The following is a 27556-nucleotide window of genomic DNA, read 5'->3' as shown; positions in this document are numbered from 1 at the left end:
TAAAGAAAGAAGTGTTTTATCTCTCTTGAGAGATAATTTAAGTTAACATTTTACTTAACACAATGCAATGGAATAAGAGCATTAACATGCTCAACTGCTTTGATTCAGCAGCCCTCATGTAACTGCCTAGACAGCACTAACTCAACAATTTTCTGTCTGCCACCAAGATAGCATGAAGCAGGTAAAACTAAGTAGTTCAGAATAACTAACAAATACTTACTTATACACATAGACTCACATATATAATTATTAATGATAATTTAATATTTATCAAGCACATATACTATACATTACATTACATATAAACACACTTTATTTATATTGATACTACAACTGCTGCCTGTTAATAAAACATTGGATGATAATTAAGACACTAAAAAAAAAAATTCTTCCTTGATTAAAAGGTTTCCCAAGATTACTTCTTGAAATTAGAATGTAAAGAAGACATAAAACATAGCTTCAAAGATTTTCTGTCTCCTCTTGTATTACAATGTAGTAGCTCAATCAGTCATGATTACTGTTTACTCTTGTCCTCTCTTCTGAGACTGAAGAACATCAGAACCTAACTGGATTAGCTATTGACCACCTGTAAGAAGGCAGCCACTTTGTGTAGGGGTTTGGCTTGAAAGGAAAAAAAAAAGATTAAAAATAAAACCACAAGAAAGTAAAAGCATTTTATGCTCCTTTCTGTTATATCCTTGCATCACACCGAAGCATAAAGACGGGACTTAAAAAATTTCCTAACTGATTTAGACTCATGAGTCTGGGGTAGGAAAAGCCTAGTGTCTGCCCCTGAGTTCTTTCTGAAATGCAAACTGAACTCCTCTCAGGATCCAAAGTTCAATGTTTTCCAGACATCCATACTAGATAAATTGATTCTGCCTCAAATTCCCTTTTTAAACTTAGTCCCCGAACCAGTTACAGAACACAGGAGACTTTGACCTAACTTGTGCCTAACTAAAATCATCTCTTCTCTAAAAGGACAATCCCTCTATGGCTAATTAATATAAAGTCATCATACAGTGTGCTACATATTCCACCAAAATGACTTAGAACTAAATTAGAAATACTTTGCTGAGAATTAAGTATCTTTATAAATGCTACACCTTTTACTGGTTTTACCCTGCTGCTTCTCCAGTGCAAGAAATGGAATCTCATTTTCTTGAGATTCATGGTAGCAATTAGAGAATCTCAATGTTCTACACTGTCACATCCAGACATGCCTCAATTTTGGAAGGTATGATAATCCTCTTCCTGCTAAGGTCAGTAAGCCTTTCTTCTTCCACTGCACTGGAATTGCAAAACAAAACAGCAAACATGATTCTCTGCTCCAAGACAAAGGAGCATCATGACCTACATAACTTAGCCAAGGCTGTATTTTTCTCTAGGGTACAGTTACTGTTTCCATCTCAAACTCTGATATCATCACTTCATCATCTTATGCTGGAGGGATGGAAATTGTTAATGTCCAACAAATTTCAGGGTCAGAATGGTACTGAGAGTAAAAATGAGGTACACCACAAATAAAAAGAGAGTACAATATGTATATGTGGGATATATTGCAAGGGGAAAGCCAAATAGGCAGTCACCAAAAGCAGAGTATCAATGCGCATGGTACTTTGGATATAATAGTGGCAGAGATGAGTGCTGCAGTGTCAAAAAGTAGGAAAAAATATAACCCTGTGTTCTCCTCACTGCAGAAAGCATTAACAAAGACCAAAGATGAAGTGCATCACTAGGTGGCAAAGCCAAGCTGAGGAGATGGCAGGGCATCATAAATAAATGAAAAACTATGAAATAAACACATCACAGTGAAGAGTATAACCAAGAAAATAAATGCAGACCATGATTCCTGCGAAAAGTGCTCAAAAAAATGTCATTTAATAAAGGTTTGATTGTATATAAAGGGGCATATTCCAACATAGGATAGCCCAGGAAAGGTGGAATCAAGATTGTAAAGATCCAGTAGACAGGTTTAACCAGCCTTTACAGTCTAGGTATAATTTGCAATTGCAAATTGAAAGTGTCCCTGAGGTTAAACATTCACATAAAGGAATTAACTAGAATCTGACAAAATATACTCTCTTTCCCTTGGGCTACGTAGAAGAAAATTTTCTCGTTTTATACAGGTTTCATATGCATGCAATTCTCACAAAACACATTTGAGACCACCTAATGTACATATTAAAAATTAGTAATAGAAAACAGTATTAAACAGATATAGATAACATTCTTCTTCAAAGAAAATACTAGCTGTATCACTTCTTCCAAAAGACATATCTTAATAACTACTAATCCTGGTATCAAGCAGCAGTTTCATTCTTGATGATTAAGAAGTTCCTAGATTTTTGTTTCCTACTTCCCACAGCAGGAAACTCAGAGAGTGAAATCTTCCTGCTTAGACTGCAAATAGTCTTTGAGACTTAATATAAGCAAACAGCCACTTCAAAACTGTAACTGCTCCCATAGTAGTTTCAGCATTTTGTGGAGCAAGTTATTTTCTGCCCATGTACTTTCAACTACACAGGTGGGCACAGAAGAGTCAGAGAGAACATTTTGTGTCCAAGACCAAAGCTGGAGTATGTGACAGTTGCTCACTCCTGTCCCTCTGTATAACTGACTGGCTTTCTGCTAGTACACAGCAAGCAATGTGCACTGAGCAAGGCCAGACTGGATGAAGCACTGAGCAACCTCACCTATTGGAAGGTGTCCCAGCACACTGCAGAAGGGTTGGACCCAGATGGTCTTTAGGACCTCTTCCAATCCAAACCATTCTGTGATTCAAAATTTCCATCAATTTCAAACCTCAGCAGCCAAACAGAAAATTCTAATAAAGCATTTTCGCAAAACATTGCCTAAAAATGCAGAGCATCAGATTCACAGGAAAAACAACAATATTCCTCCATAGTTTCAACAGATTTGATTTATGGCAAGTAAAGGCTACCTCATATTCAGTAACTCTGAGTAAGCCTTACAGTGACTGAGATTAAGAAAGATCATTATTCAAGCTTTCCAGAATTGTGTATTTGCCCTGACAGGTAAACTGTTCTGTAAAAGCCTAGTCATCATTGGCAGAGTTTTCCATTTTTTAACCTGTCACCATAACAAATTTATTACCAAGTGTTTTGTGCAGATTCATCAATCCTTTAAATCTGATTATGTGCATCACTAAATATACTAGACAAGAATAACTGGCTATACCTTTGAGTTGTGAAGAAATAGAAAATTGAACCTGAAAACATCTAAATACAACCTACAAAAAAACCTGCTTATTTCTTACTTTCAGTTGCATGTGCAGATGAATATGCATCCTGGCATGAGTGCTTTGCATTATTAAAAAGGTCTCCTCTAAGGCAAAATTCCCTACTTTAGACAACATTTGTTAAAAAATAATTCTCAGGGGTCTTTTTGTTGTTGCATTTTTTAAAAAGTTTTGGGTAGTTATTCCTTGAAAACATTCTCAAAATAAATTGTATAATACAAAATGCTTTACCCCCTAAGGGAAAATGACAGCAACTAAGACTCTCATTAGCATTAGTTTCCAAACAATTAATGAAGGAACAATTTTTCAATTAATCTTACATCCAGTGAAACGGAAGCACTCATTATGTTCTGCAGAACATCCAACTTTTAGAACAGCATGACTATTTTGTTTATAAAAATTTGAGGTACAGTGAAGGATTACAACACCATAAATGAAAACTTAGACTTCCCAAAAATCAGTAATTCAACTAGACTATTCATGTCTCAGCATCTACAGACAAAAAAAAAAAAAAAGGTATCTGGTGAGAAGATAGAACTCCAGAACAATGACAGTAATGAAAAGAACAGTTTGGGCTTGGATGGGTTTCACAGACAACCTGGTCTACCTCTCCACTGAAAGGAAGACTAACTTGGACATTACATCCCACAGGCCATTGTCCAAAGTCAAATTCTGAATCCCTCAAAGACTGGAGATTCCACCCTCTCCAAGCAATCTAAGGCAGCACAGGCTTCTACGCTTCCCACGCCACTTTAAGAAACCTGTTTGTCCTTTTGCTATTCACCTCCAAGATGAATTCACCCCTTCCTGCTGCTGACTCTTGTCTAAATTAAAGGCCAGCAGAAGTACCTCTTTTGTTTATAAATTTAAGAGGAATGTTATCAAATGTGAAGATTACATTTTCCACTTCCCACGTTATCAGTCACAGTAATTTATACAGTCCAATAGTTTACTGCATCCATACTTCTATTTGTAAATCTCAGCCCCTTGAAAAATCGTATCAGAGCAAATCTGTTTTCCTTGAGTTTCATAGGCCTCTCTTTTCCTTGAGACTCTTCCTGCCATCACATGCCTTAAGATTTCCCTGGAAAGCAGTCCATGAAGAAATGACCCAAAAAAGGGGAATAACTAAAAATATGACAGAAGTGACAGAGTTCTATTGCAGCTTTCCAGGCCAAATGTGCAAACAGACAACAGCAGTGAGAAATAGAGAAATTTTCCACTACTATTATTTCCTCTACTTTCTCTACTAGAAAATACTTGCATTTGACCAATCACAGCCCAAAGCCTAGCAATCACGCAAGTGCACACAAAACCAGTACTGCAGTTAACAACCAAGAATTAGTAAAATGCCTTAGATTGCAGCTATTTCTGTCAAACTATATCCTGTAACCCAACTTTATACTGGGCTTTGCTACATGCAAAAATATTGTTATGGATAAGGAGAAAACATCTTAATTACGAAAAATCTTAGCAGCTTAATCAAATAATTATTTGTCCAGATCCAATTATTGCAGAAAAAAGTGACTATTACTACACATAAAAAAACCACCACTTGTAATAGCAGTAATAATTCAGACTGTTGCACCTGCACTTCCTACTACCTCACTCCTGCTCTTGCTGTTAACTCTTCAACTGCCCCTTTGGATCTCGAGGCCGATGACGGCTGTGCCAGGGACATACAGCAAGCTATTGGCATCCCAAGTCCCAGTGCGATGTTGACAGTTTCTTCCTCCTTACTACATCAGTGACTTGGAAACACTTGCACACTTGGTAATTCACTTCTAACATCTCTATCACTGGGAATAATTCAGTCCCTTCTCCTTTCCCCTGAAACATAAACATTTACAACACTAGGCATTCTTTTACTATGAAAAAATAATCTACAGGAACTGAGTTAAACATGAATGTCTGGAATGCTGCTCTTCTCAAACTATTTGCTACCACTGTAGAGTACTTGCTTGCCATAAACTGACATTGATAAAAAGTTCTCAGCAGCACAGCCATGAAACTAGTTCTAGATGTATCAAAGAATATTACTTAAACGTATTATAGCAAACTTTAAAGCCTGAAATTAAATTCTAGTTCTGAGCTGCACCATCTTGACAAGGCAGTCTCTTTGTCTTTGCATTAAAATTTTGCTTCATTCTTAATACCATTTGGTATTATAAGTCTAAGCAGCACCTGCACAGCTCACTTAGCCTTTAGTTATATTTAAAGCAATAAGGTCAAAATGAGTTTGAGACTAGAAGTACATACTGCACACTTTTATCAGTTCAAGGTGACTGTATTAGTAAAGTTTCAAAAATCATCACAACTAGTAATGACTTTTCAGTTGAAAAATAATCTATTAAGATGTCTGTCCCACAAGTTCTCTTTCCTCCTGTTTTTAAACACTGATGCAGTGTAAGATTTTCCCTCCTAGTCAGGCAGAGTAACTTCCACAGACACTAGGAAAATGCAATTGTAGGACCACATTGTCCAGTCTGCTCTTTGGACAGATTCTTCCAAGTGATCTTTGCTTGATAACTTCACCTCCTCCCCAGAAACAAGCTGGGAGAATTGATGAACCTCATAATTTCAGAGGAGACAGTTTAGACTGTAATCCAACAGCAATCTAGTGCCATCTGCATTTACAAATTTAAACTAGGGAGTTCTGAAAACGGCTTTCTCTCCCTGACAGACCTGATGACTTCTTCCTAGAAAGGATGACTGCACACTCTAGTAGCTATTTATAAGCATCTCGGCATTAGGAGCTAGATTATCTAGAGACAAGCTAGAGAAATTATGCTGGTTTTAAATTACGCAAAACATCCCATAAATAGGTTGATCTTCTACAACCGCTGCAGAACACTGAATGTGACACAGCAAGTCAGCTGCTGGTCCAAATTCAGATTTAGCTATTCCACATATTTTTTAAAAAATAACCATCCAGATATATATATAGTCTTTTAGTTAATATAAAATTAGTGAAGTATTGAAAGCTGGATAGTGGTTTATGCCTTATATACAGTGGAAAACCGAGCTCAAATTTAGATGTCAGATTTTCAGTTCCCAGGTAGGTTTCAAAATTTGCAGAAATTGAGAAAAATGTTTTAGCACAGCAATACACCACCATTCTAGAAATATTAAAATACTGTCTATGTGAAATACCCTCATTGCTACTTAACAGTAGTTATGTAAACTCTCGCATTTATTACAAATAGATTTCCACCACTACATACCAGTCTCTAAAAGGCTTTTATTTATCACCTTAACGTAGCAGATATTATAAAAATAAACCATCAGTTATTATTCAGTTATACTTTTATCATATAAATTTCTTTTTGGAAATAAAAAACATATGTAAAAAAAAGTAATTTTCTACAGATGTTCCACAAAGCACAAAACTGCATTTGTTCTACCGCTGCAGTACAAAAAAAACATCTCCAAAACAAGGGAATGCAGTCCTGGCAGGCTGTTCCTTCTCCCTGTCAACTGCAGTGCTCTACATGGCCACACAAGGAGTCTCAGTAAGGCCTAAACTGAGGAGGATAGCTCTGTGGAGGAGGAGGAGGAGGTGGTGGTGGTGGCGGTGGTGGTGGCAGGAATGAGTAGGATGAATTGTACATGTTTGGGCCTGTCCACATCATATGCATATTTGAAGGCGGAGGGTGGAATTGATGCCCATTGCTGACATAGCCAAAATCTGGAGGAGGAAAGGCATACTGTTGCATCATTGGATTTTCTCTTCTATGAGGTGGTGGAAACATTGGTGATTCCTGGTATATCCTCCTGTCTGAAGAGTACAGCTGTGGTGGTCTTACTGTTGGTCTGAAAAACCCTTGAGGACCTGATGGAGGAGGAAACTGACCCCAGGAGAACCCTCTGCCACGGTATCCCCTTGAATAACTTGAAGCAGGTTGTTGCACTGAGTGATGAACTTCTTTATTCTCACCTAAAGAATAAAAAATGTAAGAACCCACACACACAGCTGTAGCATTATTTTGAAAAGATCATGGTTAGTCTTCACAAATCTTTCAAGCTGAAGTCAAGGAAATTTGAAAAGTAATCTTATCAACAAATAATATTGGAAACTAATACATGAAGAATAAAATAATACCAGCAAATCTATTGTTTAGAAGCTAATCTTGATTGATTGGAGTAATATAAAAAAGGATGATCCTGAGAGTTGTAAATTCAATCTTTAAAAAAGAAATTTCATCTTCTTTCCCTCCAGACTTTCCATTTGTATAAATGGATCTCAGAGACACACAAATTTTGAGTATTTTGGAAGCTTTTAAAACAAGATTTAAAAACAACACATTTCAAAACTAAAGATAAATCAACACTGCATTACACTAATGGGGTATCTAGCTTTCAGTCCCAAACAGGTATTACAGCATACACACAGGATGCAAGAAATTATTCAAGCTCAAATAAATAAAACTAACTTACTCTATCAGAAAAAGGATAATCTGTACCTCTAGCCAATTAGCTTTCAGCATTCATCTAAGACAAATTTTTCCCTGTACAGCTCACTCTAAGCACATACTTCATGTTCATAATAAATATACCGCCCCTTTATATAAATATCATGGAAGTTTTAATGGGATTAGGACTATAAAATGAAAAGCACTGAAACACTAAAAATGCTCCAAAGAGCTATTAAGATATTCAAAAAGCTGCAGAACTTAAACCCTCTAAAGGATTTTATGGCTGAGCAACAAGGTATTCAGGAATGTAACACTGCATAAAATCCCTGAAATTTAAAAGCCTGTGTGAAACTCATCCTTGGCACTAGACTACATAGTTTTTCATAGGTGAAAATGCTTTCAAGTCTAGAAAGGTACTTGGACACCAGAATTCTTATTCATTTTCATAGGGGATTAAGAGTTAAGATTCTTCTGGTACAAGCAGGCCTCTTGGAAGCACTGAAATACTTGAATGAGTATTTTTGTTCTTTCTTTCATCAAATACTGTAACAAGAGACAATTTTAATATATCCATGTAAATCCTCATCTGAGACCAACTTAGTGCCTCCATTTGTGACATACCACTGCTGTCGAATTCTACACTTCAATTTGTGCCATGTTATTTACAAAAAATCCACAGCAAATCAAAACCTATCTCCCTTGACAGAGTGCAACAGCTCCTCCTGTTGTGTTCTCAGTTATGGAATGTAGTTCAGTAACAGCCTCAGCAAGCCCTAGGCAAAAGCAGGTCTGCAATAAGCTGACAGAACCAAGATGTGGTGGAAAACACACATATGCTAGATAAACAGAAACCAGGAGAAAACAACCATCAGTAATGAAGAGAAAGTACAGCACAACTCAGATCCATCTCTTAAGGGGTAAAAAAAAAAGCCTTTCAAAACCATCGGGCAAAAGCCAATCCAAGAAAGATTGTGGCTTTGATTGATATAATACTGTACAGAAAGTATTAAAGAACAGCTACTGATCTCCCAGATCAAGAGAAAAGGGTTTCAGTGGGGCACAATGTGTATCAGGTTTACAAAGGAAAAGCAGCAAACTCACAGGAGTCTGTCTGAGAAATTCAATGGGGAAAGCACCACCATGCTGCAAAGCAATCTGGCAAGTAAGCAGTAGAAGAGAGTAAGGGATGAGAGTTGTATTTAAAGGGAGGGGTATAAAAAGCATGCAGCCAAAGTAGACCAGTGAAAAAAGAAAAACAGGGATGCAATAAGAATTATTCAACCAAAATGGCAATCAAAAATCGAAGTTCTCTCAGTAGAGAGGCATGAAAGAAGTGAAAATTTGGTTTTGGTAAACAGAGCCCAGCTGCAAGCATGCACCGGGAACAGATACAACAACAGCAGGAGAGTAAAGAATTCATATTATGAAAATCCATACACAGCTTTCTTCATCTAGTGACTGCATTACGTAAACAGGTTCTCAGCAAGGCTACACAAATAGGAGTTATTTAGAGTACTTGTATGTCATGGGTGAGGAAGAGCTTCCTTTTAGACAGAGGAGTAAATTCTCCGTCCAAGACCTGTGTCTCCTTCCTTGACTGCCAAAGAAGTGGGTTTCCAAAAACTGCACGTGGCCTTCCTCTGTCTTTTCCAAGCATTCAAAGACCTTAGCTGAATCCCATCCAAATGGTGGCATCTGTTCAGAATCATCACTGTGTGTCAAACAACACTGTCCTGAGACCCTTTGACTCTCCCCTGACAACTCTCTGCTGCTGTACAACTTCCTTTCCACAGGGTTTCCATTTCAACAGAACACAATTTTTCTTCTAAAATAATAAACACAGAATGTAGCCACAAACTCAAACTTAAGTTTGAAAAGTACAGAATTACTATCAACTGCATAAAAACTTAATCACTAAGATAGTTATAAACGGGCATTCCAAACTTAGATTAACAGACAAAAGCATTCACATAACATTTACTCACTTGATGGAAGTGTTTCTGATCTGACTTTCTTTCTTCCTTGACTTTGAGGCTTCTTTTTCTTCAATTTTGCCTCTCTTTCTTTTTCATCGTCACTGAAATCCAAAACCTGGTTAAAAGAAAAAAAAAAAAAATCAGCTGGCTTCTCAGCAAGAAAACAAGAAAAAAGCTAACACTACAAAAATTTATCGTAACACAATTGGTGCATGACTCAGTTATTCATCCTTTCTAATTTTCCAGAAAAGAGCAACATTCCAGTGCTGAAAACAAATGTTTGATTGCCTAGATGTTAGTAAGAAAAGGAAAGGAGCTGGCTGGTTACTGCCAAGAAAAAGCTTTCAAAGAACAACTCTAGATTAAAGGAATTAAAAAATGAATTTTTAAAATGAATAAAAATTAACTTGGCAACCAATACATAATTTGGCAGTTAAAACTACATAAAAAAATCTCTACTGTAAAATTGTCACTAAACTGGAATCTTCTGTAGTATACTTATTAGTACTTTCTCTTCAATTTGCTATAGCAATGTTATTCCAATAAGAAACTTTCAGCTTTGAGGAATGTTGTCATTTACAACAGATTCAACGTCCCTGCAACGATTTCTTCTTGTTACTCACGGTTTTGCTACCTTTTGAATCCTAACTTACGTGACTGAAGGTAAGTTACCAGGGACAGGGAAGAAATCTGTCAGCATTAATTAGTTCCCTGAAAAACAGCTCACTCTTATGACTTAAAAGGGGTAGGATTTGTTCTACCCTCCTCTTCCCAATTCTGAAAGCAGGGGCTTAGCTGCTTACTTGTATCTCTCTATCACGTACACAGAGCATGGATCTCAAAAACACTGCACCAAAACAGTGCTTAAAAAGCTTCATGAAAGTTAATTCTGAATACAACTACTTATTCTGCTACATAACTGGATGACATGCTCAAAAAAGCCACAAGAACTACAGCAAGATGATGTAAAATCTTTCACTAACTCCTGCTTTTTCTAAGAACTCCAGTAGACCATACTCCAGTAGTGCAGAAATAATGAAAAGCAACAGGTACCTTTTAGTACTACCTAACTTCCATGTAACATCCCACAGAAGTCACCCCATAGAAAAACTGCAGTTATCTGCTGCTGCTAGACTTGCAGCATACAGATCACACTTTGTCATCCTCTGGCCCCAAAGACAAAGATAGGAGAGATTGTATTAGTGACTCTACAAATAATCTGGGCTAGTCAAGAGACTGCCAAAAAAGGAATACTTACCTTATAACTAAAAAGCAGCAAGCAGAAAAGCCTAACATGGATTAATTTAACATTCATTAAAAAAGGAAGCTTCACACGATCACAAAAAGAAGCGACTCCAAAAATTGCAGTTTACTACAGGGGTTGGCCAGAAATCAGCTGCAATCTGAGGTCTCTAAAAGGGTCTGGCTATAAGAGATAATTTCAAGCATCAGTAGCATAAAATTGAATCTGCACCCCTGTCAACAGCTATTACCTTCACAGCAAAATCTACTTTCTATCAGCTCGTCAACTGTCATGGCTTGGGATAGCGTGGTATAAGCTCTTACTGCTAGAACTAACCAAAGATTATTCTAATTGAGGATTACAAGATGTAAGATGTGTTCTTTTCCAAAACAGAGCACACGGACAGATCACACAGAAGAGTGCCCACCCTTGTCATCACTGATTTTTTTCAAGTTTGTTTTTCCTTCCTATAGTGAGGTACAGCAAATTTAAATTAAAAAAAAAATCTTTAGGAAAAAACCAAACTTTGGAAAGGGCAATGACTCTCTATCTGCAGATCTGATGGACTGTACTTAGCCAATAAAATTTCATAGGTTCCTACAAATGCAAATTACATATCTACAAGCTTATCTCCTGAACAGCTTTTAAAACATGACTAAAAAACAGAAGAGCTCACAATTGGCCAATAAGCCCACTTGGTATCATCACCAAGAGAAAATAACTGAATGAAAGCAACTTAAGAGTAGCCAAAAGTGTCTAAGTACAGTCTTTCAGAGCTCTATGGATAACATACCTACAGTCCAATTCTTATACAACACTTCTAACTCTCAAACTATGATTCTCTCTGAGACGTCTCTACAAGAAAGGAAGGCAATTTAGAGTCAGAACTGACATACAGGCATTCTTTGAGAGAAGTTAGCACTGCACAGCTCAGTTTCATTTACGGGAAACAAAAACAGTATTTCAAAATGCATCACCCTCACTCACTACGGTGGAAAAAACAACATTCCAAGTTGACAGACTGATACATCATTACAGGACCTGTCTTCAAGCACAGAAAAGATCATGTCACAACATCTCTCCTTCAAGCCAGAACAACCATCCTGGGATAAGGATTGAGAATCAAAAATTTAACACTGCCCCCTAACAGTCATCCTTCTGGACAAGTTGTCCAAGAGTGGGATGAGCAGGTTATTGGTGCAATGGGTGAAAAACTGCCTTAAGGGCAGAGTTCCTCAAGGCTCAGTTCCAGGGCCAGGTCTATTCAGTGTATTTATCAGTGATCTGGATGCAGCATTTAGAAGCAACATGAGCAAGTCTCCTGATGATACCAAACTGCCATCAACTCCCTTGAGGGACAGGAGGCCTTGCAGAAGGATCTAGATATATTGAGGCTCTGCATAATGATTAACGGGATCAAGTGTAATGAGTCCAAGTGCTGCACTTCTAGGATGAAGTAACACCAGTCTCAAGTCTAAATTGGGAGGCAAGTGGCTGGAGAGCAGCCCTGCCAAGAGGTATCTGGGGGTGCTGGTCAGCAGCAGCTCAGCGTGGGTCAGCAGGTGTGCCCTGAAACCCAGAGGGCCAAACCCCATCCTGGGGTGCACCAAGCACAGCACGAGCAGACAACCAACAGAGGTGACAGCCTTGAGGAGCCTCACCCTGAGTGCTCTGTGCAATTCTGGGCCCCACATGTCAAGAATGTCAAAGTCCTTGGATATGCTGCATCCAGAGGAGGGAAACAAAGCTGGTAACAGCACTGGAAAGCATGTCCAGTAAGAGAAGCTAAGTACTCTTGACTTGTCTCATTTGGTGGAAAGGAGGCTGAGAAGCAACCTCATTGCTCTCTACAGCTTCCTGAGGAAGGGGAGAGAGAGGTGCTGATCTCTTCTACCTGGTATGCAGTAATAGGATGAGTAGGAAGGTCCAAAGCAGTACCAGGGAGATTCAGACTGGAAATAATGAAGAATTTCTTTACTAAGAGGGTGGTCTAACACCAGAAGAGAAAAGGTAGCTGAAAAGGTAGCTGACACCATGAGCCTGTCATTATTTAATAGGCATTTGGATAATGCTTTTCACAACATGCTTCAGCTTATGCTTCAACATCAGCCCTGAACCTGTCAGCCCTGACTGCTGTAGGTTCCTTCCAACTGAAAGGGTCTATTCTACTCCATCCTAAAAATCAGTTATAACACTGGAGAAGCAAAACCAAACAAGCACCACCAGCCCCCACAAAAAAACACCAAACACCACAAATCACATCCTTCCTACCAAATTATAGAGTGAGAAGAATAGATTACATAGCATAGAATTATGCTAAAAAGGCAAGCATTTGGAAGGTTCAAAACAAGCAGACAAATCTCTTTAGAATACTATGGTAGACAAAAGACTTCTAGGAATTTTAGCTACTTTGAATAAGATATGTTTAAAGTAGGAATTGCAAGGGAAAGTGACTCAGTGGTTGTGATGTAAAACAAATCTCACGAAAACACCTCAATAAAACTACCAGTTTTGTGATTCTTACTGAATAGTCACAAAATGTATAGCTGGAGTGGAGTTAAGGACCACAGACAGAAAGTCACTGAAGAACTATTATAGATCCTATAGCAAACAATGTCAATGGTAACAGAGAGCTCCTAATTCTGCATGACCCTGTATGACAGCCTTTTTTATGGAAGAAGCCTGTCTCCTCTCATGGAACAACTGTTTTATAACAGTAAACTGTAGGGAGAGCTTACTAACAAGTCATTCAAAGAATGCAACAGAGATGTCAAGTCAATTTTGAAGAGCAGACAGCTTACACGTCCAAGCAGTAAGTTTGCAGAGTACTAATAAGCATTTACATACAAGCAATTGCTTGTGGCCAATTGAAGACAAAGCAGCAGCGAATTAATGACACGGACAAAAGTTCCCAAGGCAGACCCAAAATTATCAGGGAAGGAAAAAGCACTGGTACCCAAAGTTAAACATTCAGGTTTACAAACATGTTTTTGAAGAAGTAGAGGAACTGAAGATAACCATTTTGCCAACTGAAAAAAGCAATTAGAGAGACAGGTAGTACTCTCTACACTCACTGTGGGACCTCTCCAAGAAAAGCATGATTCTTTCTTTCAATGAAGAGGTACATTCAACTCGTCTCCATAAAAAGATAAGCTTGCTAATTACTTGCTTTGCAGAGATTTTTTTTCCACATATGACTTGTGTAATCAAAAACAATAAACAACAACAACAAAAAAATCCCGGTATAGTTACTTCAGATGGTGGTTCTTGGTCATTCTTCCAAGATGCATCTGAACCTTTTTCCCTAAAAGAAAAAAAAAAAAACACAAGACAAAACACAAATTAAGACATTCCAGATAAAGGAAGGCGAACACTTTCTATAAGGTATAAGGTTTCCTGGAACAGGAGCTTCCTCTTTTCAATGAGTTACTTGGTTTTTAATATTGTTAATAAGCAAATAGTAACTTATAGGTCAACTCAGGGCTTCACTCCACTTGAAAAATCTTCCTAATTTAAGTGATGACCAAACATTTCGGTCAAACATCCAGTTTAATACTTTCGGTCAACATTCTCTAAACAAATCCTTTTGAATCTTAATTGCTTTGAACCTGAACCGCGGTAGTTCACTGCAACTTTCTTATGCTGTTGACTACAATCACAAGCATTCTTATTCTTCTGGTTTCAGAACATTTATCTTCAGTTAAAAAGAACAACAAACTCATTCAGTAGGACACAGGCCTTCAGTGTAACTACAGCAAAGTAAATTCAGAACCGAAACACCCTCAGCTCTTGGCTTACAATTTTATAAAGACAGTGTTAGCTAGATAACAAGGTTCCACCTTTTGTTTTGTTGTAAACATAAAATTAAATTGCAAGGTAAAGAAGAAAAACCTCAGTTGTCTTGCCTGACAAACACCAAAATAAATTTGGATTACTCTACTTTATTTAACCTACTGCAAAGCCCTTCACTAAAAATCAAGCAATTTCTTTGATTAGCAAAGAATTTGTGAAATAGATTTAAATTACATTGCCAGTAGTCTGTTGAAGGTTTTTTCATGCTGCTCTCAAATTTTGTGTTTTGGTCTGAAATGTCAAGGTACAGTCCTTATCTATGCAGAAAAACTGCATCAAACAGTGCAACACTGAAAATTCTTATTTGCAAAATGGAACCACACAGTTAAAAACATCAATGTGTTCAGTGTGGAACACCTTTGGTCAGCGCTCTAACAACTAAGGGGATTTTATGTATTCATCAAGTCAGCAACAATCAAGTAGCAGTGACTACGAAAAAAACTAAATAACCACCGGCATCAGCAGCCTGGACTTCAGAGGCCCTTAGCCACACCCATGAGAGTACTGGCAAGTCATCTGGAGGTACATCATGCCTCAATCCCTAAAACCACAAAACTGAAGTTCAACCTCCACATATCCTTTTGAGACTATGAGTAAGAAGGAAGGCAATGAAGACATTTTGAAGTTCAGTAAGAAGAAAACATGATAGGGAGAAACATAAGATAAGGACTCTATACAAGTAATTTCCCAGCTGCAGAAAACTTTTTTTTACTATTATGAACTGAACTGTTTCTTCCTTTATCTTGCTGTTTTGGAATAACACATGCCTGCCAGAAATACCAAAGCACACAAGACTCACCAAGACCTGTGGTCATTCAGCAAGATATAGTATCACTGACTGCAAACTTTAAATCTTCCAAGGTCAGGCAGCTTGTCTCACTCTCCTAAAGCAGCCCTCCTCACTTCAGCAAACAAAAACTGCTTTTCATGCTCTAAGGTTATTTAATGTCTTCTGTAAAGAACAATCTAGTAATTCTTTGATTTGTGAAGTCACATACTGTAAGATCCTGAAGTCCAACAAAAGGTAATTCAGAGGAATCATGAAAATACATGAGCTTTTTTAGAACTGGGTTTCAGGCAATACAACACAAGCCTATCTTTAGCAACAAATTATTTTGTATTCAAAAAGTTTTACACTACACGTTCTCTTATTTTTCTATAAAGTGTAAGGCTTATTCATAGCACTGCAATTCTGTACAATGCAAGCAGATTGCATTTCAGATTTCAGGAAAAGCTTCAAGCTCAGTGTTTCTTTCAGATCTTAATCTTGATTCCTCTCCTTTTCAAGAACCATCACAGTTTTGAACATCAGTTTTAAAATTTTAAGCCTGTAATACTCCACAATCTGGTCTGCACATAGTCAAACTAAGAAAATACAGAAAATAAAAATTATTGGTTATCAAATTTGCCATCTACTAAGGTCCAAAAGTCTTCTAGTGGGTCACTGGCCAAAGCTTGACTTTTCTACTATCCATGTGACATTCTTATAGCATTAAGATTTCTTTATATAGCATTAGAGCACAAGTCAGAAATCAGAAATTCTTCATCCGCTTTTAATGAAACCTATTCAGTGAAAAGGCAGCTTCAACCAATCGCAAGAAATTGTACTGACAAAACCCAGAAATAAAGTATTATTTCAGTGTACTGTAACTGAAGTCACACTACTCATCCTAATCAAGACAAGAAACAATGCCTGAAGCTGTGCTGGTAAGCCATGGAAGTCTGAAGTATCTTGCCTCAATTTCAGGTTTTTACCATCCATGGCAGGGAAGTACTACCAAATAAAAAATGGTTTCTCAAACTATTTCCAAAGAATGAAACACGAATCTCCCATCTCAGATGCTGAGTACAGCACATGGTTATTGATGCAGCAAGCAGATGATTAAAGTCTGTGCAGTTACTGTGCTAAGCAACAAAGTTTAATAGCGCAAATCGAAGACCAGCTGGCATCAAAATGCTGCAGAAAAACAAACAAGCATCAGAGCAAGAAAGTTATCTATTTTGGTCCTCACTGAAGGGAAGAAAATATGCTTGTTGCTTGCACAGAAATGAGGAAATAAAAAAAAAAAAAAAAAACGAACAAAAAAACCCCACCCACAACCCACTCCTGCAGGCCTGGCTACAGTTTTGACTAAAGAAAAGAACTATTCAGTATGAATACTGGCACAGCTGTAATGAATGCCGACAACCAACCCCTGAGAACCACTCCTAATAAACAGAAACTAAGTCACTTGTGTGACAAAAGATGTCTAACCTATAGTTATTTCAGATGATTCCTCATCAATATTTAGAACATTAATATCCAGCTGTCATTTTTTATGTTTTATTTCTTAGCCTGTGTCTTTGAGTACGCTTCCCTCTAAACTGCATCAAGTCCTATTTATTTATGCATGCCACTTTCCTCGGTCAAACTGGGATACACAAACGCTACTGAGAAGTTTCTGAACATCATACTACATTGTCACTCAAATCCCTCCTCTCTTGCAAATTGAGAGGGTAATTTTTATCTAGAATTGCTATCCTCCAAATGCGTAAATAGATTTATTGATAACTGCATTTCAATTCCGGCCTTGTAATATGAAACAAAAATCGTAAACTACTACAAACTTGTTCAGAATGCAAAGAAGTTTATTATCAGTTCTGAAACTATACAAGAATATGAAGAACAATAAAATCTGGGAAGTTCAGCTTGAAAAATTGGTCATACTCATGTATCTGTTTGTCAGAATGTGGAGGAAGTATCAATGAACTTTCCTGGTTGCATTTTAGTTAACAACAGCATAAAAAGAAAGCAAGCTTAGTATATTAGGTAGAATAAGAAACTAAACTTCAGTAATTACAGCACTTTAAAAGCTTGCTGTTTACAGCCATTCTTTATTGTTCTCAAAGGTGAAATAGTAGTCTTGTTATTACAACATACTTGAGAATATCTAAAGGAAATACAAAGTTTAGTGTTAGGCTTAGTACTAGAGTTTCTCACTGAAGACTCAACTTTATCCAACATTTTTAGCTATATTAAAAAAAACCCCATTATAACCAGATTAGAAAAGAAATCACTCACTGTTTTAGTTTCTCTGCAAATATATACTGGGTGAAGTCCTTCACTGATGGAGCAAAATACATGCTATCTTGCACGTTAATACCTTTCTCTTTGATATGCTCCAAGTTGTTAAATCTTATCACATAAAAAGGATGCGAAACAGGACCAAATATCTCAAATATCTGAAAGAAATAAAATTAAAATGCTTAAATGAACTACAACTAGATTAGTAGTAGCTAATTTCATTGTAGACAATGATATTTAAGAAGCCAAATACCCTTTCAAAATGTATATCAAATAGAAGCTCCTTTCACACTTCAGTTTTATTACCAAATTTTGTTTGACAGTGTATTTCCCCAACTACTGTTTGTTATTATGTGGAAAAGTAAATTCTCACATCCTTAGTAAATTGTCACATCCTTCCTTTTGTCAAATCTCTATTTTTCTGTGTCTGTTATGCTTTCAAGTCTCGTAACAGCTGGAACAATCTCCTGATCCTTTTTTCTTTAAAGTTCATCTTCACAAGATGCCTTTACAACAGTTCCCCAACTGTTCCCCAATTCCATGGAGAGCAGAGAATTGTGCCATGTTTTACAGAACATCTGCAATTCAGGCTAGGTTTGTTCTACTCACAGCTAGCATTCAAAGATATTTCAGTAGTAATCATTGTGGATGATGGCTTTCCTTCTACAGAAAGCAGAAAATTCAATGCAACAACCCTCTCAGCAAACATTCTTCACTGGTCTTACATCAGAACAGCACAGCATAGAAGAAAACATACCCCAGTTTTCATAACACTTCACTAACCACTGCCCCTATCTGGCAGTAAAAGAGCACACAGCCTGTTATTCCAAGACATCATACATCTGAAAGCAATCTCTTCATCTCCACAAGCACTCTCATCAAACACTGGAAACTCACTTACAGCTACAGTAATTCTGTAAGGATGCAATTTATTCCAAGTTAGGAATTCTTGAGATTAAAAAACCAGATGAATATAGCAAGAGTCAAAGGCACAAAGAAGAACAATATATCAAGGAAACATTAGCTTTCATTTAATCAACTTCAACTCTACTTCCTGGAGCACTAAAGAATACTTCCGCTTTTATATGAGAATAACAAGTTTTTATTTTACACCCACCTTTCCTACTGCTTGCCGATCTTCTTTAAAAATTATGCTCTCCTCATTTACTGGAGGTAGCCCTCTCAGTGATTCAATTATTACTAAAACAGAAAGAAAAAATAAATCAGAACTTTATGCTTCAACATCATGTAGTTAATTGCAGCAAAACTTAACAAACCACACCACTACCTGTCTACTTAAGTTTATAGAGCTGCAACTAAATATTCTTGCACACACATAGAAGTACTTAGAAGCACACGCCCCTTCTCCAGTGATACATGTGGGAGAATACTTCAGATTGTTTACAGAATTATTGTTCTCTGGGGCAAAGAGAGAGTCTCCTAAGAATCAAAGCAGAACACAAAAGCTGTCCAGCAGTTCAGTCACAGTAAAAATTGATGGTGTTTATATATGCATATACACAATCTCTTACACATTCTGCAATCTAATGCCATAGAAGTCTCATAGTACATTTGGGCCTAATGATGATTAAACCTCTCTACCTGTAAAACAACAGAATGCTCAATTAAGCATTCTCAATGCCTCTCCATCAGCAAGTAAAGTCACTCAAGCACACAGTGTCACTTAGACTGCAACAAAAGCTCAAGATCATCACTGCTGAACTTACATAAAAGGACTTTCAGCAATCAACATGTCGCCAAACTAAAAGTCACCGCTACTACTGCAATCTGCAAAAACCTTAACATGCCAAACAAGGATATGACAATCCTACAGGCTTAACAGTTCACTGAATTTCAACAGAATTTGTGAAATCAATTTCTTTAGTGCCTACCTTTAAGATAAAATATACAGTGTAAGTACCCAATGTGTTGTTTAAACCTCAGGAGAAACATACCTTAGCAAAACAAAAAAAAAAAAAAAACAAAAAAAAACAAAAACCAAACCAGACAAAAACCCTCAAACATCAAAACAAAAAAACCCTGTAAAAACAACACACCAAAAACTCTCAGATCGTGGTCTCAACTTGATTCACCACACGTAGCCCTCAGCCTGCAGTCGGCTAAGGAAAATATATTCTGAAAATGTACAACACACCAGTCCCATGAAACTTAGGAGAAACATTACCACCTCCAGCCTATCTGACTTACAGCTTCCCCTACCTCAACGCAGACCAAATTATCAGCTTCAACTTTTGCAGGGCCCAAAGTACAGGCCCAGGGAAACTTTCTCATATACACCAAAGCAATTTAGTTTCCAGGCCCCAACCCACACAGTGAATTTTTCCTCTTCTCTTTAAGTACCTTGAAGCAAAACACAGCAGAAGTTTTGTTAAATTTTGATACACACTGAGCAGTAGCTCACAGAAAGTACTGTCATTTTGCTTTCAGCTACTGCACAGCAAGCATTAACCTACACTGTTCTAGCCTCAAATTTACCTCACAGGATGAAATATCCACTTACAAGCATCACTCACTCACTGCAGACTGATGAACTTAGAAGCTTGCTACAGAGAACAGCAGAGACAGACATCAAAGAGACAGAAAAAGAATACTGATAGTTGCGTCAGAACAGTATTTGTGGCTTCCAAATGACAAATCAACTCCCCTCAGACTAGACACAAATCTAGTATACAGAGGTATCAATTTAGTTCAAAAATCAAAAAACAATTCCCAATTAGCTGGCATCCCTAATATAGCCACAAGTCAAAATTGAGGCCTGTTTTCAGAAGAACTGAAAAGAAACTAAAATGTGGAGAAAGAGAAGTCTTAAAGCAAGGTAGCGAAAGCAAGAAAAGAATCACAGGTATCCTGGGGCTTTATGCCATTCGTACGGTTTTATTTTATTAAAATAGCTTGTTTTCTAACTTTCAGCAACAAATCTAATTCAACCCTTTATACATGTACATTACATAAAGTAGGATGCAGCCTGAAGAACTCACCTACCAGTAAACTGGTATTTGAAAAGATTATACTCACCAGTGAGGAATAGAATTAAGAATGGTTTTCAAAACAGTAGTCTTTAAACACGGTTTTACCTTCACATTTTAAACCAAAAATTGGAATAATAGCAAGTATGACTCAATTTTTTTTTTTAAAAAAAAAACTTGTTTTTAAAGCACCTTTTTTGCTGAAGGCAACCTTTTTGAAGCCCCCACTATTATCAATAAACAAGAAAGGGCAAAGTAGAAAAGAACCAGATTACTACCTCCCACACCCTCCACCCAGCTTCCTGCAAATTAAATTAAATCTCACTCCAATAAAATAATGTAGAGCAATTGCCTGCATTACCTGAAGTCTTTTAAAAGAAAAATTAATAGCAAGAGTTGTTTACTTTCTTTTGTACTACATTCAGCATAAATACTTTAACTTCAAAATTGAACTCAATTTCTAATTTTCATAAGCAATTTGCTTCAAAAGCAGATCAAGCAGAATGTAACACTTGAAATAGCTTAAACACAAACATGCTGTGGATGTTTCAGTAATGTGAGCTTTAGCAAAACTTTGATTTCACTTATCAAATACTGAGGTCTCTAACAGATCTGAAAAGATCTCTAAATCTTTATGTCTGCAGTTAAGCTTACATCCAATTCTATATCTCAATCCCATTAGGCTTACCCTCCACCTATAAATCATGTTAGGCACACCATCCTCTGACTGCTGACATGGGCAGCTTTCATTTGCTCAAGGTGACAGAAGTGGAATGAATAAAGATATAAATAAATAAATAAATAATAAAAGAACTTGCACGGTTAAAGGAAAAAACAAGTCTTTTTCCTGTCCTCATATATTAACAACCAAGCACTTGGGACTGCATTGTACCACATGCGTGTTTTCAGCTATACAGCTCCTAAATCTTCAGAGATTATTCAAAAATAGCACATACAACTAGAAGATTTTCTTAAAACACGAAAAATGTGGCCAGTATCAATATAAAAACCATACTATACAATAGAAAAAAAAGGGTTTTAATTAAATAAATATACATGGAAATCACATAGAAACACAAGCATATAATCCAGAAAGTAATTCAACATAAATGTCATTTGTTAGTTTAAATCCCAATGCAGCAACCTGCTACCCACAGAAATGTAATGCTGCAGGACTCACACTTTGAAGAAACAGCTAAGAACACAATCCATGCAGAGATATACAGAAATTATAATAATTAAAAACAAAGCAAACATATTTTGCCTACCTAGCTGCTCAATGATGCTGGAAACTGTCCCAAAGAGCTTCAGTTCAACATTATCTGGAAGAATTATTGTTAAGTCTTCAACAGGAGGCAGTTTCTGCAAACATCAAGTCAGTGTTTAGAATATAATACCACATGAACGCACTTACAACTTTGTCACTGCAGAAATTTGACAGTTTGGAAAAATGCCATGGTATTTTGAAGATTTTATTTTTAAAAAATCTAGTTTGATTTGCCTCTTTCAGAATCATCCTAAATGAACTCATCTTGGGGGACCACCACCTTTGAGGACATTTCTCCTACAGAGATGCTATGCTACATATTTCCAGCACAACTTCAGCAGAAGCCAATTTTATTTACCTAGAGAAAACCAACAATTGATAGGCATTTGATCCAAGCCTAATGTACAACACAATTATTAAACAATCAGAAGTCAAAAAATAAGACCACTTGCAACAACATTCAATGCATGCTAGAAGAAAAATACACACAGCAAGAAGTAATATAGTATAAAATACACCATACGTGTATCATCTGATTTAACACAATGGATTCTGGCCATTTGTATCATGACTTGGATCATTATAAAAGATGTAAACATCACAACAACCCATACAAAGAAAACTATTTTTAGCATTTGGTACAAGAGGATAACTAGAGATCAGAGAGAACACAAAAAGTCAAACTTCAGATACAAAAATGAGTACTACAGAATATTGAAATTAAGCTTTTTCCCCAGATATAAGTATCAAAATCTATCATCAAAGACTGATTAACACCAAGTTCACCATTTACCTCCAATTTACTCATAAACTAAGATTTCTACGTATATATTATGCTGCTGTGAATTCAGTAAAGACTTTATGAAATACAAGGCAACTAGAGTAAGCATTATCTTCAAATTCAACACCCTGTGAATTCTGAGAGCTCAAATCTTACCACTGAACTGCACTTTTAAAGGCCACAACTAGAAATAATATCCCACACAAACACAGAAGAATCTTATCCTGGTTTATCCACACTTTACCTGATAACCTTCACTCTAACAAAAGTGTTTGGCAAAAGCTTATAGAGCAATGCAAAGATCAAAAAGGCCAAGACTTTCTCAAATTTTATACCATTAAACACCAACATGAATTCAGATGAAAACATCACACCCTTCTACCGGCCAGTGATTTTTCCAACATTAAATCAAGTTAACTGCTAAGACTTAACTGAGTCACTTTTGGAAGAGCAATTCAAAGGCCAAAGACCAGCAGGAAGGTAAAATTCTGATCCTGTATCTCAAAATGATACCTTCTGCCACACCATATATAGTATCTGCCAATCCTTGCTTGAAAGCGAGAGGTCTCTAAAACAGTTCCACTCACACTCTTGAACACCTATACCTGGAAAACATGACTTCCTGTGTTATTACTGTGGTGGGTTTTGCTGCAGAAAAGTCATTTTCTTCACAGTGGCTGTTACAGGGGTGCATTTTGGATCTGTGCTGGAAGCATTGCTGATAATACAGAGACGTTTTTATTACTGCTAAGCAGGGCTTATATAGAGCCAAGGCCCTTTCTTCTCTCATGCCACCCCATTAGTGAGGAGATGCAAAAGGAGTTGGGAGGGGCACAGCCAGGAGAGCTGACCTGCACAGACCAAAGGAACACTCCATACCATGAAACATCATGCTCAGCATACAAACCTGGGTGAAAAGGAGACCGAGGGAAATTTGGAGTGATGGTGTTTTTATGCCCAAGCAACAGTTACACGTGATGGAGCTCAGCTTTCCGGGGGATGGCAGAACTCCAGCCTGCCCATGGAAAGTGACAAATTAATTTCTGGGTTTGCTTTGCTTGTGTGGGTGGCTTTTGCTTTACCTACTAAACTGCGTCTAGCTCAGCCTTGGAGTTTCTCTTCTACTATTCTGATTCTAGCCCCATCTTGACACAGGAGGACTGACTTAAAATATAAATTTTTAGCAGGGTTAGTAGGAAAGGTTTCAAGAAATACCACATCGTACTTACATCAATAGGCACCTCATCCTTTGTCCTAATACAGTAGGATCTGTTATCCCTCAAATTTGGAAAATCATCTTCATCAGATAGTGCTGAAGATGAAGAGAAGAGTGTAGTTGATGAACTATCTGAATCTGTATCTGTATCACTGAATAAAAAAACAAACATGGGAGTTACAATACTGCCTTCTCACAGTCACTGTTCTTATAAAAAACCAACATTAGCATAACACTGAGTGAATGTTAAGAAAATACTTATTCCAAGCAATGCATCTTGCACAACAAAGGGGAAAAATTCTAAATCTTGTAAACAAAAGGGATTAGTTTTGTAATTCATGTCCTGGCTAAATCCAGGAGTAAATATTCACACAGAGCAATTCAGTATTTCTCACTGTCACATGTGTGATGTTTACTGTCTTAGATTCTTAATATATTCACGTAAAGAGTGGAGTAAGAAACCAGCCCTTATTCATCTCAACATGTTTGTTTTAGCAAAGGTAAAAGTTCTTCAAGGGCTGGTGGAAGAAAAAAATGTGGAGCAACTGATCCTAGTAACTGAAAAAACAATACAAACCTTACAGAAAAAAGACAAGCAAACTTACACAAAATAGCCTTTCTTACCTGAAGAAAAAAAAAAAAAAAAAAAAAAAAAAAACACCTCCTTTCTAGATCCTTGTAACACCACAGTCTCCTTCCCAAGTAAATGGATGGCTTTCTATTGCTCCTTTCTTTACCCCAACAAAGGCTCATAGTAATGACAAGAAATAAAAGCACTTCTCCAAATAAACCTTATGAAAAAGTCAAATATGGACTTCTTGGAACAACAGCAATATAGCAGAAAGACAAAAAGAAAACCAAACTAAAAGACCGAACAGTGGAAGGAGTTTAAACACACACCCCAAAGACTGAGACACATGCAAGACAGGTAAGTAAGTTGAAGCTATGAAAATTCCATCTTAAGGGTTCATCAGCACAGCAGATTTGGGAAGTAAAAAACAGTAGACACAAGCAAAGCCCCTGGAAGTCAGGAATTTGACTCTCCATCACTTCATGATATTCAAGGAAAACTCTGAACCATTGAAAGTACTTCTGAAGTCAAACTTTAATCACTTCACTTAGTTAATGAACCTTTGTATCTTTAAGAGGAGATTCTCAGACTTTAGCGTCCTCTAGTCAAAAAAAGCACATGGCAATCTTGCTGCACAGGCCCAATAAGAAAACACAAGACTTACTGCAACTACCAAAGTGTGCAGACTTCTAACACGGCAACAGAGCCCACATCTAACCTGTTACCATTCACCAACTGCACTGAACATCAAAGCACAGATGCAGCAAGTACTAGACGGAATCTTTTATTTAAAAAAAATAATAATAAAAAAAAAGGTTCAGAACGAGCTTTTCCACTGAAACGCCAAGATCAGAGCATGTGTTACAGTGCACAGACTCCCCACTTTGAAGTCCTACATTCAGGTTTTTCAGCACTAACACCGTGGGTGTCCTGCCCCAAGCAAGAGGCGCAGGTGCACTCCGTGAGGACCACGTCAAGCCGGTGGGGTGGCCCAACATGCTCTCCAGGCCGCCACCACCAAATTCACGCTTTCGTTAAATCCTACACCCTTACAGGCACTGTTCTTCAGATCTAATTTAAAAGACTCCTAGCTAAATGCAACTGAAAATTACACCTTCGATGGGCAGGAGCAAGCTCCAGAGGATCAAACACCGGGGCGGGAGGAGGCGGCGAGCAGACACACCGGGCTCTCAGCCACAGCGCCAGCGGCCCGCTCCGCTGCCCGAGGCCTCGGCGAGCAAGGGGCGACCCGCGGGGAGCGCCGGGGATGCACCCACCTGTCCGAGTCCGACGAGGACACGGCGGTAGCGGGCGAGCCCGGCCAGGCGGGCGGCGGCGAGCGGGGCAGTCCCGCGGCCGGGGGCAGAGGGGCCTGGGCTTCCCCACTGCCCTCCGCAGGGGACGGCACCTTCTCCTGGTCGGCCGTCCGCTCCCCACCCGGCCCCACGGCCAGGTTCTCCATCTGCTCCACCACGTCCCGCTGCGCGTCCATTCCCGCGCCAGGCGGTCCCGAGGCTAGGGGCAGAAGGGCCTGGGCTTCCCCATGACCCGGCACCTTCTCCTGGTCAGCCGCCTGCTGCACGCCCGGCCCCACGGCCACGTTCTCCAGCTGCTCCATCACCTCCCCTTGCACCTCTATTCCCGCGCCAGGCGGTCCTGCGGCTGGGGGCAGAGGGACCTGGGCTTCCCCAGCCCTCTCGGCAGGGGCCGGCACATTCTCCGGGTCGGCCGCCCGCTGCCTGCCCAGCCCCACAGCCCCGTTCTCCAGCTGCTCCATCATCTCCACCTGCACCTCCATTCCCGCGCCAGGCGGTCCCGCGGGTGGGGACAGAGGGGCCTGGGCTTCCCCATGACCCGGCACCTTCTCCTGGTCGGCCGCCCGCTGCACGCCCGGCCCCACGGTCACGTTCTCCAGCTGCTCCATCACCTCCCCTTGCACCTCTATTCCCGCGCCAGGCGGTCCCGCGGCTGGTGGCAGAGGAACCTGGGCTTCCCCAACACCCTCAGCATGACCCGGCACATTCCCCTGGTCGGCCCCCCGCTGCCCGCCCGGCCCCACAGCCAGCTTGTCCAGCTGCTCCATCACCTCCCCTTGCACCTCTATTCCCGCGCCAGGCGGTCCCGCGGCCTGGGGCAGAGGGGCCTGCGCTTCCCCAGCACCCTCGGCAGGGGCCGGCACCTTCTCCTGGTCGGCTGCCCGCTGCCCGCCCGGCCCCACGGCCAGGTTTTCCCGCTGCCCCAACACCTCCTCCTGCACCTCCATTCCTGGGTCCACCACCTCCCCCCGAACCTCCATTCTCGGGTCCATCCCTTCCTCCCGGACCTCCATTACCGGGTCCACCACCTCCCCCTGCGCCTCCATTCCCGCGCCACGCGACCCACGGCACCGCCCCCGACGCACGCCACTTCCCGCCGCCGCAAGCCGCCCCCGGGCGCATGCGCAGAAACGTGCCGGGGCCGGGAGAGGGGCGGGCCCGGCCGTGAAGAGCGGGGCTCCGGCACAGCGGCCGGGCCGCTTCGGGTGGTGTGAGCCGTGCGTCCGGCCTTGGTGTCTGTGGGGCGTGATTGAAACACAAAGCTAAAGCTCATGACTGCTCTTGCTGAGGACCTGCTGGGATTAATTTTTTCTGTTTTATAAATGTGCTGACAACACGCAGAATCACGTAATTAAAAATAAAAATAAAAAAGTTAAAAGCTGTATAATATCAAATTATTATACGAATAGTAATTTGTAGTACTCTGACGTAGTGACCCCGTAATGATAGTGACTGTATAATAATGACAAGCTCTCTAAAAGTTGAATGTCAATTTATGTTTTGGGTTCACCATAAATATAGTTTTGGAGCCTCTGGTGGTGTCTGTCTCACACAACTCAGTGGGCGTGGGGGGAGGACTCTTGGATCCCAGGATCTGGTACGCGTC

General features: G+C 39.1%; 1 protein-coding gene across 1 annotated transcript; it reads right to left on the bottom strand.

The window, feature by feature from the left end:
- On the bottom strand, positions 1-27034 carry NAF1 (nuclear assembly factor 1 ribonucleoprotein). Its single transcript, XM_066186044.1, has 8 exons — positions 25912-27034; positions 24077-24215; positions 22068-22161; positions 18930-19012; positions 17810-17970; positions 14149-14200; positions 9663-9768; positions 1-7199 (listed from the first exon to the last, which is right to left on the bottom strand). Exons 1-8 carry the CDS (start codon positions 26994-26996, stop codon positions 6772-6774), a joined length of 2148 nt encoding a protein of 715 aa, XP_066042141.1. The 5' UTR covers positions 26997-27034; the 3' UTR covers positions 1-6771.
- Positions 27035-27556: the final 522 nt, after the last annotated feature.

The sequence above is a fragment of the Chamaea fasciata genome, unplaced genomic scaffold (genome assembly GCF_029207755.1).
Source record: "Chamaea fasciata isolate MVZ Bird 193981 ecotype frontalis unplaced genomic scaffold, bChaFas1.0.hap1 SCAF_6, whole genome shotgun sequence".
NCBI lineage: Eukaryota > Metazoa > Chordata > Aves > Passeriformes > Sylviidae > Chamaea > Chamaea fasciata.
The sequence above is the reverse complement of the archived record's forward strand: the minus strand, read 5'-3'. Positions and strand labels throughout refer to the sequence as shown.

Excerpts from the sequence above, each read along its gene's own strand:
- NAF1 (XM_066186044.1), bottom strand. The coding sequence starts at position 26,996 with ATGGAGGCGCAGGGGGAGGTGGTGGACCCGGTAATGGAGGTCCGGGAG. Across the intron at positions 9,769-14,148 it reads ACCAAGAACCACCATCTGAA|GTTTTGGATTTCAGTGACGA; the intron begins GTAACTATACCG and ends TCTTTTAACCAG. Across the intron at positions 7,200-9,662 it reads ATCAGAAACACTTCCATCAA|GTGAGAATAAAGAAGTTCAT; the intron begins GTGAGTAAATGT and ends TTTATTCTTTAG.